Raw genomic sequence first — 14040 nt, 5'->3', positions numbered from 1 at the left:
ATCCTGGTGAATTTGAACTCCATGTGAAGCATGTAGGTGTGATATCACTTTACCATCATGTTGTTTTTACAATGGCTGCACTTTTTAATTGCTTTTTGGATTTTTTCAGCTATTGAATATGGTTTTTTTACATATTTTCCAGGCTTGATCTGTTCAATACTTGCATGTAATATCGAGACAACTATTGATCTGCGTGTAATTTTCTCTTAGCTTCTCCACAGATGACGATAATGACACTGAAGTTGAGGCAATTGAACTTGACACAGAATTAAATTTAGTGACTGAATGTTGGGTGGAGCCTCAGAGCGGTCATGTGGTTACCTCTGCTGACAGCCGAAAATACTTGAATGGATTGTCCTATTTAGACATCCCAAAAGCAGTAAGTCAGATGGGAAATTATTTCAACTCCATTAAGAGGCTTTCTGCGCTCATAGAATTTGATGATTACAAAACAAAGAATGTCTTGACAATCAGTATGCACTAGGTAAAACCCATTACTTGTGGGACACAGAGACTCATGATGCACATTGATTTGGTTCATCTGTGATGCTGGGCAAATGAAATGTAACTCCTCAGTCAGCAGATTAGATTATAGTTTGCAAATTGCAACATACTGATTTTACAGTGTCCAGGGTTCAGCAGCCATTCATTCCCTCAGTGCAGTGCATGCTATCTTGTGAGTAGCGTTTACTGATATCAGACACAGCAATGAATGCACATGCACCCACAAGTCAAATGGACCTTGGAATGCTGTGTGTCTTGTCTGTTGTCTACCGATTGAAACTAAATGCAGAGCGAAAAATACTTTGTTTTGAAGTTTGATGTGCATGGTCCTTCTCTTCATGAAGTTTTGGAAAAATTTGACTTTTTTAAATTGAAGTTTTAATTTTGTTTTTTTTTAGCTTCATCAATGTTTTACACAGTCATATCGTCCTTTGGAATTGCCAAACAAACCTTTCTCAAGACTACCAGCATTTTAAAGCCTATAAAATTACACTTGGTAACATTGAGCCCTAAATCTTCTGCAAATTTAATCCATCAGTTTCTTTTTGAAGGGATTTTTCCATATTGATTATGTTCTGCAAGGGATGATGATGTGAAGTATTTTCATAAATACAACTTATTTTCTTCCTAGATTTTTCCACAAGACTATGCATGTGTATCTTCCATGTTGACCTTTGAACATCTAAGTCAGCTCTGTCAGAATAAAGACTACATCTTGCCACTTTGGGGGTCAAGGAACACAGAAGGTAGGGAATTAAAAGATATAGAAGCTAGGACTAGAAGTTTAGAGCTTAAGAGGTGGATTAAAGTTTGGACAGTGTTGATGTGTATTTATCAAGTAATGACTAACAATTGCTCTCTATAAATACTCGACCACCCACAACAAAAAAAAACACTGTACCATCCAGCTACCTTAATACTAACTAATTTGATTGATATTATTCCATACTGATGTTTTGTTGCTGCATGTTGATCCTTCTATCCTGTGCAAGTTTAAAATGTTACAAAAGATGACTGCTAGAAAATCTAGGGTTATAAAGTTAGAACTGAAGTTGACTATTTACAGTATTGTAGAGCTCAATTCAAAAGTTCATATCTTTCTTATCAAGTTCTTCCATAGCCTTACCATTCTCTAAATCTACAATCTCCTCTAAATCTTTCAGTCTGAGATATTTGTCTTTCTGACAATTTGTCTTCATACGTACACTTGATTTTAATTAACCTATTAATGGCGGCTGTGGCTTCAACTGCTTTGGCCCAAACTTAAATTCCATCTAGAAACATCTCTACCTCTCTTATCTTTTATTGCATCTGGCAATGTTTTATATTTTAAGGGCGCATTAAAAGTGCAATTTGTTATTACTCTATGGCATCAGTGTTATGACCAATTGACCATATTGACACAAGACTGAGAGAATACTTTTCAAATTTTTTAATATATCTACACTTCTGGGATGTGTGCAGCACTAGCTGGGAAGCATTTATCACCGATCCTTAGTTTCCCTTGAGAAGGTGATGGTGAGCTGCATTTTTGAAACACTGCAGCCCAGGTGCCCTGGGTTGACCCACAATGCCATTAGAGAGAGAATTCCAGGATTTTGGCCCAGTGACAGTAAAGGAACCGATGCATTTCCAAGTCAGGATGGCAAGTGGCTTCAAAGGGAACTTGCAGGTGGTGGTGTTATTGTTTGATATTTTTGTTCCATTCACACTCAGGCAGAAATGGTGACGCTGAGTTAGGATGATGAATGACTTAGAGGTGAATTTGCAGGTGGTAGTGTTCCCATGTATCTGCTTTCCTTGTCCATCCAGATGGAAGTTGTTGTGGTTTGGTAGATATTTCTAAGGATCTTTGGTGAATTTCTGCAGTGCATCTTGAAGATTGTACACACTGCTTCTACTGAGCATCGGTGGAGGGAAGTGATGTTTTTGGATGTGTACCAATTGAATGGGGTGTTTTATCCTGGATGCTGTCTAGCTTCTTGAGTATTGCACGAATCCAGGCAAGTATTGCATCATCTCCTGACTTGTGCCTTTATAGATAGTGGACAGGCTTTGGGGCTCAGGAATGAGTTACTTGCTGTATTCCAAGCCTCTAACCTACCCTTGTCACTACTGTATTTATGTGGCGAATCCAGTTGAGTTTTTGGTTAATAGTAACCCCAAGGATGTCAATTGTGAGGGATTCAGTGATAGTAACACTATTAAAAGTCAAGGGACAGTGGTTAACTTGGAGATGGTCATTGCCTGGCATTTGTGTGGCACTTGTTACTTGCGACATTATAACATTTGAGCATGGACTGTTTCAGTATCTGAGGAATTGCAAACAATGATGAACATTGTGCATTCATCAGCATCTATCCCCACTTCTGACCTTACTATGGAGGGGAGGTTATTGATGAAGTTACTGAAGATGGTTGAGCTGAGAACACTTAACCTGACAAACTCCTGCGGAGATGTCCTGGAGGTCAGGTGACAACCATCTTCATTCGGGCTAGATATGACTCCAGCCCTTGGAGCGTTTGTACCTTTGGGATACTCATTGATTCCAGTTTTGCTAGGACTTATTGTTGCTCTCGAGTGTAGCCTTGATGTCTTGGGCTGTCACTGTCACCTCACCTCTGGAATTCTTTTGTTCATGTTTGAACCAAGGTTGTAATGAGGTCAGGAGCTTTGTGGCCCTGGCAGAATGCAAACTGGGTGTGACTGAGTAGGTGATTACTGAGTAGGTGCAGCTTGATAGCACTGTTGATAACACCTTCTATCTCTTTTCTGATATTGAAACTAAATTGGAGCTGTAATTGGCTGGGTTGGATTTGTCTTGCTTTGTGTGTACAGAACATAGCTGGGAGAAAGTGAGGACTGCAGATGCTGGAGACCAGAGTTGAAAAATGTGGTGCTGGAAAAACACAGCAGGCCAGGCAGCATCCGAGGAGGAGGGGAATCGACGTTTCGGGCATAAGCCCTTCTTCAGGAATGAGGCTGGTGTGCCAAGTGGGCTGAGATAAAGGGTAGGGGGGGAGGGAATTTGGGGGAGGAGCGCTGGGCATACGATAGGTGGAAGGAGGTGAGGGTGATAGGCCAGAGAGGGGGTGGGGCGGAGAGGTCGGGAAGAAGATTGCAGGTCGAGAGGGTGGTGCTGAATCCGGGGTTGGGACTGAGATAAGGTGGGGGGAGGAGAAATGAGGAAGCTGGAGAAATCTACATTCATCCCATGTGGTTGGAGGGTTCCTAGGCGGAAGATGAGGCGCTCTTCCTCCAGGCGCCGTGTGGTCAGGGTCTGGCAATGGAGGCGGCCAAGGACCTGCATGTCTTTGGCGGAGTGGGAGGGAGAGTTAAAGTGTTCAGCCACGGGGCAGTTGGGTTGGTTGGTGCGGGTGTCCCAGAGGTGTTCCCTGAATCCTTCCGCAAGTAGGCGGCCTGTAGAGGAGACCACATCAGGTGCAACGGATACAGTAAATGATGTGTGTGGAGGTGCAAGTGAATTTGCGACGGATATGGAAGGATCCATTGGGGCCTAGGAGGGAGGTGAGGGGGGAGGTGTGGGCGCAAGTTTTGCACTTCTTGCAGGTGCAGGGGAAGGTGCCGGGAGTGTGGACCTGACGAGGGAGTCGCGGAGTGAGTGGTCTCTCCGGAATGCTGATAGGGGTGGGAAGGGAAATATATCCCTGGTGGTGGAGTCTGTTTGGAGGTGGCAGAAATGACGGAGGTTGATAAGATGTATCCGGAGGTTGGTTGGGTGGAAGATGAGGACCAGTGGGGTTCTGTCCTGGTGGAGATCGGAGGGGCTGGGTTCAAGAGCGGAGGTGCGGGAAGTGGAAGAGATGCGGTGGAGAGCATCGTCGACCACGTCGGAGGGGAAATTGCTGTCTTTGAAGAAGGAGGCCATTTGGGTTGTTTGCTAGTGGAATTGGTCCTCCTGGGAGCAGGTGCGGCGGAGGCGAAGGAATTAGGAATACGGGATAGCATTTTTACAGGGGGCAGGGTGGGAGGAGGTGTAATCTAGGTAGCTGTGGGAGTCGGTCAGTTTGTAATAAATGTCTGTGTTGAGTCGGTCGCCTGAGATAGAAATGGAGAGGTCTAGGAAGGGGAGGGACGAGTCTGAGACGGTCCAAGTATATGTGATGTCGGGGTGGAAGGTGTTAGTAAAGTGGATGAACTGTTCACCCTCCTCGTGGGAGCATGAGGTAGCACCAATACAATCATTAATGTAGCGGAGGAAAAGGTGGGAGGTGGTGCCAGTGTCGCTGCGGAAGATGGACTGTTCCACATATCCTACGAAGAGGCAGGCATAGCTGGGGCCCATGCGGGTGCCCATGGCTACTCCTTTGGTTTGGAGGAAGTGGGAGGATTGGAAAGAGAAGTTGTTCAGGGTGAGGACCAGTTCAGTCAGTCGAAGGAGGGTGTCAGTGGAAGGGTACTGGTTGGGTTGGCGGGAGAGGAAGAAGCAGAGGGCTTGGAGGCCTTCATGATGGGGGATGGAAGTGTATAGGGATTGGATGTCCATCGTGAAGATAAGGCTTTTGGGGCCGGGGAAGCGGAAATCATGGAGGAGGTGGAGGGCGTGGGTGGTGTCCCGAATATAGGTGGGGAGTTCTTGGACTAAGGGGGACAGGACAGTGTTGAGGTATGCAGAGATGAGTTTGGTGGGGCAGGAGCAGGCTGAGACAATGGGTCAGCAGGAGTAGTCAGGTTTGTGGATTTTGGGCAGGAGGTAGAAACTGGCGGTGCGGGGTTGTGGGACTATGAGGTTGGAGGCAGTGGATAGGAGATCTCCTGAGGTGATGAGGTTATGGATGGTCTGGGAGATGATGGTTTGGTGGTGGGAGGTGGGGTCATGGTCAAGGGGGCAGTAGGAGGAGGTGTCCGTGAGTTGATGTCTAGCTTCAGTGGTGTAAAGTTCGGTGCGCCCAGAAGAACATAGCTGGGCAAATTTCCACATTGTTGGATAGAAGTCAGTGTTGTAACTATAATAGAAGCGTTTGGCTAGGGGAGGGGCAAGTTCTAGCGCACTAGTCTTTGGTACTATTGCTGGAATGTTGTCAAGGCCCATAGCCTTTGCAACATCCAGTACCTCCAACCATTTTTTGATATCATGCGGAGGGAATTGAATTGGCTGAAGACTTCTATCTGTAACATTGGGGACTGCTGGAGGAGGATGAGGTGGATCATCCACTCAGTACGTCTGTCTGAAGATTGCTGTGAATGATTCAGCCTTTTCTTTTGCACTGATGTGCTGAGTTCTTCCTTGATTGAGGATGGAGATATTTGTGGAGCCTCTACCTCTAGTGAGTTGTTTCATTATTCACCAACATTCACGACTGGATATGATAGGACTGCAGAGTTTCGATCTGATCCGATGGGGATGATTTCGCGAAGCTCAGTCTATCTCTTGCAGCTTATGCAATATAGCATGTATGCAGTCCTGTTTGGCAGCTTCACCTCATTTTTAGGTGGCAGGCTGAACTACCCTCTCCACTGAACCCAATGTTGATCCCCAGCTTGATGATAATGGTTGAGAGGAGGATATTCCAGGCTATATTGTACTGGAGTACAATTCTGCTGCTCTTGGTGGCCCATAATTCCTCATGGATGCCCTGTTTAGAATTGCTAGATCTGTTCAAAGTCTGTCCCATTTAGCATAATGATAGTGTCACACAACACTATGGAGGGTATTCTCAATGTGAAGATGGGATTTTGTCTCCTCAAGGGCTTTGTGGTGGTCACTCTTACCGATATTGTTATGGACAGATGCATCTGCAACCAGCAGATTGGTCGGCACGAGGTCAAGTATGTTTTTCCTTCTTGTTGGTTCCCTCACCATCTAACTTCCTTCTGTTGCCTGAGTCCTGAGCCCCTGCCTGACACCTGAGCAACCATCCCTCCTCCTCCAGCTTGTTGCTGCCTGTGCTTTACCTACCAACGTAGGAGTCACTACTCTTCAGGCTCCATCTCTTTGCTGCGGTGTCTACCTCTCTGACGCCAAGTCCCAGGCTGGGCCCATACTTGCTCTGTCACCAGGAGTCTCTAGCTCTGCTGCTCCCTTGAGGATGCCAGGATTCCCTGCTCCAGGCCATGCCATGCTGGTGCAGCCACCGCCTTGCCAATGCCAAGAGTCCCTGCTGTGGGCCTACTGCGACTAGGAGTCCGTGGCTCCGCTGCCAGGCTGCATCTTCTCCAGTCACTGGAGGAGTTTTGCTGCTGTTACTGCTGGCCCCGAACAAGGACATCCTTGCAACCGTTACCACAATCTCCAATTGCACAGATGTGCCATATGCACCGTCTCCGACCGTCGGGTGGCTGCTGCCACTCTGCACATGACCCATGCTGATACAACTGACTAACTCGCTAAAGAAAGCACAAACAAAAGAAAAAGAGCAGACGTAAAACGTAAAAATGAAAGAAAACACTTGGAAGTTCATGAATCCCGGGAATGAGCCTGCATGCAGCCCTGGTGCTATGCCACCATCTTCGAACTGGGAACTTGTGAGGCCATTTCAAAGGGCTGTGGGTCTGGAATCATATATTGGCCAGACCAGGTGAGGATGGCAGATTTCCTTCCCTGAAGGACATTAGTGAGTCAGGTGGGTTTTTCCAACCATCAGCAATGGTTTCATGGTCATCAGTATTCTCTTAATTCCAGATCTTTAGAATTGAATTCAAATTCTCACATGTACTTTGGTGGAATTTGAACATTTGCTTTGTTTCTGAATTAGTAGTCAATAGAATATTTTTCTCCAACACAGATAGCATTGTATTTTTAGTTTCTTTTGTAACTGTAAATGAGTGTTGTTGGTGAACAAAGTATTCTCCCAGTAGTTGTTATCAGCAGCCCAGGGTCAGCTGTAGTTTCAAAATCTCTGGCCAACAATGAACTGGAAAGTGTAGCCTATCGTGAGAAAAGGGTTAATGATACTGTGCTGATGTCTGTTAATGATATACTATTATTGATGTGACTCATCTGATTGTAGTTTTGAACAGTAGCCTTTACTTTTTTTAGTAAAGATATTTATGTTGATTTTAAAGTACCTCTGACTTACTAAGCTGTCACAGTGGTTATTTTTGGGGGATAGTTAAATAGAGACTTTATTACAGATTCCAGTGATGAGTATGAAAAGCAACAGAGGAAGATGACTGAGTATACATCTTCCTTTTTGATTGTGTTTCTGTACTAGCTGGTCATTTGCTGGTATGGAATGGCACCTAATTTAAATACAAATATATAAGTACAGGTAGCATGATGGTTAGCACAGCAGCCTCTCAGCGCCACGGACCCGGGTTTGATTCCAGCCTCGGGTGACTGTCTGTGTGGGTTTCCTCCCACAATCTAAAGATACGCAGGTTAGGTGGATTGGCCATCCTAAATTGTTTGGTGCATTTGTCAGAGAGATATGGGACTGGTAGGTTACTCTTCTGAGAGTTAGTGTGGACTTGTTGGGCCAAATGGCCTGTATCCACACTCGAGGGAATCTAATCTAATCTAATCTAATCTACCCATTGCAGAGTAGCAATTTTATGGAACAGGAATGGAACTGAAGAAGGTAAGACCATAGACATAGTAGCAACAGTAGGCCATTCAGTCCATTGTGTCTACTTCACCCTTTAATGAAATCATGGCTCAACTGATAATTCTCAACTCCATTTTCCTACCTTTTCCCCATAACCCTTGATTACCTTACTATTAAAAAATCTGTCTAATTTAGCCTAGAATATACACAGCAACCCAGCCTCAACAACCCACTGCGATAAAAATAATTTCACAGGTTCACCATCCTCTAGAGAGAAGTTATCCATCCTCATTTTCTCTTAAATGTGCACCATCTTGTTCTGAGATTATGTACTGTGGTCCTGGACTCTCCCACAAAGGGAAATAACCTTTCCGCATCTACCTTGTCAAGTTCCCAAAGGATCGTGTATCTTTTAAAATGGGTTGCTTTTCATTCTTCTAAATCTCAATGAGGACAGGCCCAAACTACTCAACCATCTATTTCTGATATCAGCCTCATGAACCTTCTCTGGACTACTTCCAATGTAAGTATATCTTCTTTAAAATACTGTTCACCGTACTCCAGCTGTGATCTGAATAATGTCTCGTAAAATTTTAGCAAAATATCCCTTCTTTTATATTCTCTTCCTTTTGAAATAAAGGCTGATATTCTATTTACTTTCCTTATTATCTGCTGAACTTGGATGCTAATTGTTTTTGTGATTCATGGATGAGGAGTTCCAAATCTTGTGTAGCTTTCTGCATTTTTCTCCATTTTAAAAAAAAGTCAGCTTTTTTATTCTTCCTGCCAAATTGCATAATATCAAAAATATCAAGTTTTTGCCAGCTAAATTAACCTGTCTGTATCCCTCTGCAGTCTCTTTGTGTCATCTTCACCACTTGGTAATCCTGCCTATGTTTGTGATATCCACAGACTTGACTGCAGTCTACTCACTTTTCTGCTTAAGTCATTAATATTGTAAATAATTATAGCCCCAGTACTGCTCCCAATGGTACTCCTCCAGTTATAGGTTGCCATTCTGAAAATGCCCCCCCTTATCCCAACTGTCTCTCTTCTGTTAGTTAGCCTATCCTCTATCCATGTTAATGTATTACCTCCAACACCAGGGTTTCTTATTAAATAACCCAATTTGTGGTAATTATCAAACTTTCTGAAAATTCAAGTATATAACCAAGTAAGGCAGTTTTATGGGGAAAAAGTGTTAATTAAGGAAAATTGCAGTTATTCGTGAGAGCTAAGTCAATTAAGTTTTCTTTGAATCGTGTTATATTTTAATGTTTACGTAATTATTTAGAACAGTATTATAGATTGTCATATAGTAGAAATAAGAAAAATGTATGGTAACTAGCAGTTGTATTCTGAAAATAATCCACAAAGGATTGACCTAACAATTTAGAATTGTAGTGCATAGGAATTCCTACGCAACCATCATTAAGTCTGGTTGTCAGTATTATGCTATAGTTTTATATTTGAATACTGTTGCTCATTTTTTTTTGCACTTTCATGGGACATGGGTATCAATGATGCCTATCTCTTACAGGTCTCGGACTAAGTGACTTGTTAGGCTATTTCAGAGATCAGTTGATTTCATTGCTGCTAGTCTGGAGATGCATTTAGGCCAGATGTGGTAACAATGGCACATTTCCTTCCCTAAAGAATGTTAGGTGAATCAGATGTATTTTTAAGACAATCGATAATAGTTTCATGGTCACCATTACTGGGACTAGTTTTATGTTCTATGTTTATAGTTTGAGTTTAAATTCAATCAGCTACTGCGGTGGTGGGGATTGAAACCAGAGTTCATTTTATCAGTCATGGGATGTAGGCATTGCTGGCAAGGCTGGCAATTTTTGCCGATTCCTAATTCCTCTTGATTTGCCTTCTTGAGTCACTGCAGTCCCTGGGATGCAAGGATATCTATTACGAAAAATATTTCAGGACTTTGATCTAACAACCCTGAAAGAACAGTGATATACTTCCAAGGCCGATTGGTGTGTGGCTTGAAAGGAAACTTGTGGTGGTGGTGGTGTGTTCCCATGTATCCACTAACATTGTTCTATTAGATGATAGAGTTTGCAGGTTCGGAAGGTGCAGTTGAAGGAACCTTGGTGAGGTTCTGCGTTGCATCTTGTAGAAGGTACAGACTGCTACCACTGTGCCTGGATGCTGAAGGGAATGAAAGTTGTATGTGTTAGTGTCACAATGTAAACTTATGGATTGAAAGAATCAGCAATAACTCTTTCTGGAATAAATTGTTTCCGAAGATGAAAGAGACAAGGAAAAACTGCTCTAAAAGTACTAAAAGCAACATGCTACTCAGCCATTCTTGGGGAGACCGAGTCAAAGCAACATAAACAATCTGTTTCCTGGGAGAGAGGAGTTAACATTGCTTGATAACCTACTGCCTTGCGACAATTGGGCAATTAAGACTGCCTTAGAAGGAATGACCTGAGGTAAAAGAGTTAATTGCAAGAAAAGTTGTGTTTCAAACAGACAGTTAACACCGAATGTAACAAGCACCAGGGAGCTACATCTAATAAGAAGGCAAGCTGCAGACTTGAGGTCTCCAAAAGTGTAATCAGTGTTGGGGATGAAAGAATCTAACAGATCATCAATAATGTCACACCACAAACTTGAAAGAGAGAAAATTGTATAAGAATCTAATAGAACGATATAGCAGGAGAACTTTGAAGAACAACACTGCATAAGGATCAAACTCTGGACATTTCCAGCGACAGACACTGGTGTTTGGAATCTGGGCTAAATTCCACCATTAATCGGGTAAAAGCCAAGTTGAGTTTTGAGCCTTAACTTGCTTACTTGGGGTCTCTTACTTTGGTTGCTACCTGCAGTAAAGTTTAAGTCATTGTTTCAGTACTTGATTGTCTGTGTGAGTTCTTAATAAGTAGTTGGATTGAAGGTACAAAGTTAAAAGTCACACAACACTTGTGGAGCAGCCCTCAGAAAGCTAGTGCTTCGAATTAAACCAGTTAGACTATAACCTGGTGTTGTGATTTTTAACTTTGTCCACCCCAGTCCAACACCGGCATCTCCAAATCAGAATTAAAGATAGTTTGTGGTGATTTACACACAATGTTGGGTTCCAATTAACTGGGCCTCTTTGTCTTGATGGTGTCAAACTTCTTGAGTGTTGTTGGAGCTGCTAGTGAAAATATTCCAGTGCACTCTTGACTTGTACTTTATATCATGGGCAGAAAACAGGGAGGCAGGAGATGAGTACTTGCTGCAGAATTCCTAACCTCTGACACTGTTTTTGTAGCCACAGTATTTAAATAACAGGTTCAGTTCAGTTTCGGCTCAATGGCAACCCCCAAGGTGTTGATTGTAGAAGATTTAATAATGGTATTTCCACTGAACATCAAGGGGCAATGGTTTGATTTATTGGTTTGTTGGTGGTGTTCATTGTCTTTTACTTATGCAGTCTGAATATTTCTAGCCACAAGCCAGTTCAAATTTTGCTGCATACGGACACATTGCTTCAGTATCTGAGGGGTTGCAAATGGTGCTGAACATCACAATCATCAGCGAATATCCCTATCTTGGACCTTATGATGGAGGGAAGTTCATTGAGGAAGGTATTGAAGATGGTTGGACCTAAGACTTTGAAATATTTTTCAATGATGTCCTGTGGCTGAGATGATTGACCTCAAATAACCGCTATTGTCTTCCTTACACTAGAAATGTCTTCAACTAGCTTAGAGGTTTTTTTTCCAGCTGATTCAGGGCTATATCAATGTATTCAAGTCTAAGACAGACAGATTTTTATTCAGGAGAAAGTCAAGAGTTTGGAGGGGTCCAGAGTCCGTGTTGAGGATTCTAAGGGTATCTCCTCCCTGAGAATATATATCACGGTGTTGCCACCTCTGGTGAATGAGTTCTGCGAGTCGGATAGGACATAACCAGCAATGGTGATGATGATGACTGACATATTGTCTGGAAGTTATAATGCCAAAGTCAGGCTGTTGCTTGTCTAATTTGTGGGAGATTGTGAGGACTGCAGATGCTGGAGATCAGAGTCAAGAGTGTGGTGCGGGAAAAGCACAACAGGTCAGGCAGCATCCTAGGAGTGGGAGAATCAACGTTTCGAGCATAAGCCCTTCATCAGGAACCTGTGGGTTGGCTCTTCCATTTTAGCATAAGCCCCAGATGTGGGTGAGGCAAACTTCACAGGTTTTATATGTATTTCCTCTAATGTTTGCATGGCAATATTATCTGGAACTGGATGTCAACATGTGCACATATGTGTCTTCGGTGTGAATGGACCCGCCGAGCGGATGTGCAGCTTAGAGAAAAATTGTTGTAAGGGCAATATTTGCTGTTGTCGTTTCTGGAGCTTGGTAGTTGAGACTAAACACTTCATTTGGTTTCTTTACTTTATTTGGACTTTGCAGCCATTTGATGCAATTGAGTGATCTGTTAGGCTATTTCAGAGGAAGTTGAGCCACTTGCAATGCATGGTGTCTGGAGTCGCATGTAGGCCAGATGAGGTGAAATGGCATATTTGCTTCCCTTAGACTTTAGTGAACCAGATATCTTTTTATGACAATCCAGCTTTTATTTCCAATTTTTATTGAATTCACATTTCCATATCTGCCATGTTAGGATTTCAACTCCTATTCCCAGACCATTAGCTGAAAATGTGTTGCTGGAAAAGTGCAGCAGGTCAGGCAGCATCCAAGGAACAGGAGAATCGACGTTTTGGGCATCAGCCCTTCTTCAGGAATCAGCCCTTCTTCTGTTCCTTGGATGCTGCCTGACCTGCTGCGCTTTTCCAGCAACACATTTTCAGCTCTGATCTCCAGCATCTGCAGTCCTCACTTTCTCCTTCCCAGACCATTAGCCTGGAGATCTCAACTAATAGCTCATTGACATTAACGTTACAATATTCATAACAAATCAATGTGGGCTGACTCTCTTGACCACATCAAAATTCGAAGAGTTGTGTGAGGACTGTGATTGCTGGAATCTGATTAAAGTCTGCTCAGACATATTTCTTGTAGGATTCTTGCAGGCAGTTGTGACAATTGACAGATGCCATCAGTTTGAGCCTAGCTTTTATTTCCAGTAATCTCTGGAGGCAAATAGTCTTCCATGTCACTGAATTGTTTAGGTTCTGCCTAGTTTCTTTTTGAAAAAAATGTCTAGATTAATTCAGGACTTTGTTTATAAAATTAATTTCAATTATCTCCCTTTTAACCTTTTCTCCATAAATTTACTGCCTGTCTCTCATCCTTGCTTCTAAGTTCCTAATTTTCATCTTGGGTCCCTCCTTTGAATATTTCAGCCAATAAGCAATATTATTGAATAAACTTTGAAACTGTTTGCTGTGTGTTCTTTCATGCTGCCTGTATCTCGTATAACTTTCTTCTCTCACTCCTTGAAGTGATTGGAGAATCAGCTGGGGAGCATTGTCTGCAATTCCCCAATCTCAGACTGATCGAGGTCTGCTGAGCCAGGTCAAAGCTCTTGACTTTGTGCAACAAAAAACAGTGCATTATCCACAAAGCCATTGGTTGGGCTAGTTGTCTGTGTGCCTTGCCTGATACTCCAGAATAAAATACTATCTTAGCTTTTTTTTCAACATTTTTGAGAATTTGTTGATGCATCCTTGTTTTATGGCTGCTTGTTTAGATTAGTGAAAGATTAACAGTACCCAAAAACATAGAACATAGAACAGTACAGCACAGAACAGGTCCTTCAGCCCACGATGTTGTGTTGACCATTAATCCTCATGTAAGGTAAACCTAATGTATGAACCCTCAAATTTCTCTGACCATATGCATGTCCAGCAGTCTCTTAAATATCCTCAATGACCTCACTTCCACAACTGCTTCTGGCAACGCATTCCATGCTCCCACAACTCTCTGCGTAAAGAACCTGCCTCTGATATCCCCGCTATACTTTCCGCCAAACAGCTTAAAACTATGACCCTTCATTTTAAGAAGCTTGACAACGTCCAGGACAATGTATCCTGCTTGATTGATCGGCACCACAACAAGAGTAATCC

General features: G+C 42.9%; 1 protein-coding gene across 9 annotated transcripts in view; it reads left to right on the top strand.

The window, feature by feature from the left end:
* Positions 1 to 14040, top strand: part of szt2 (SZT2 subunit of KICSTOR complex) — a 266338-nt gene that overhangs the window by 37281 nt on the left and 215017 nt on the right. For all 9 annotated transcript variants that reach the window (XM_072574543.1, XM_072574540.1, XM_072574542.1 and 6 more), the window contains exons 19-20: positions 211 to 379; positions 1136 to 1250. In XM_072574543.1, the coding sequence (XP_072430644.1) occupies positions 211 to 379; positions 1136 to 1250 (284 nt within the window). The remainder of the gene's footprint in view (positions 1 to 210; positions 380 to 1135; positions 1251 to 14040) is intronic.

Source organism: Chiloscyllium punctatum, chromosome 7 (genome assembly GCF_047496795.1).
Source record: "Chiloscyllium punctatum isolate Juve2018m chromosome 7, sChiPun1.3, whole genome shotgun sequence".
Classification (NCBI taxonomy): Eukaryota; Metazoa; Chordata; class Chondrichthyes; order Orectolobiformes; family Hemiscylliidae; genus Chiloscyllium; species Chiloscyllium punctatum.
Note: the sequence above shows the minus strand (reverse complement) of the source record. Positions and strands in the feature narration are given on the sequence as shown.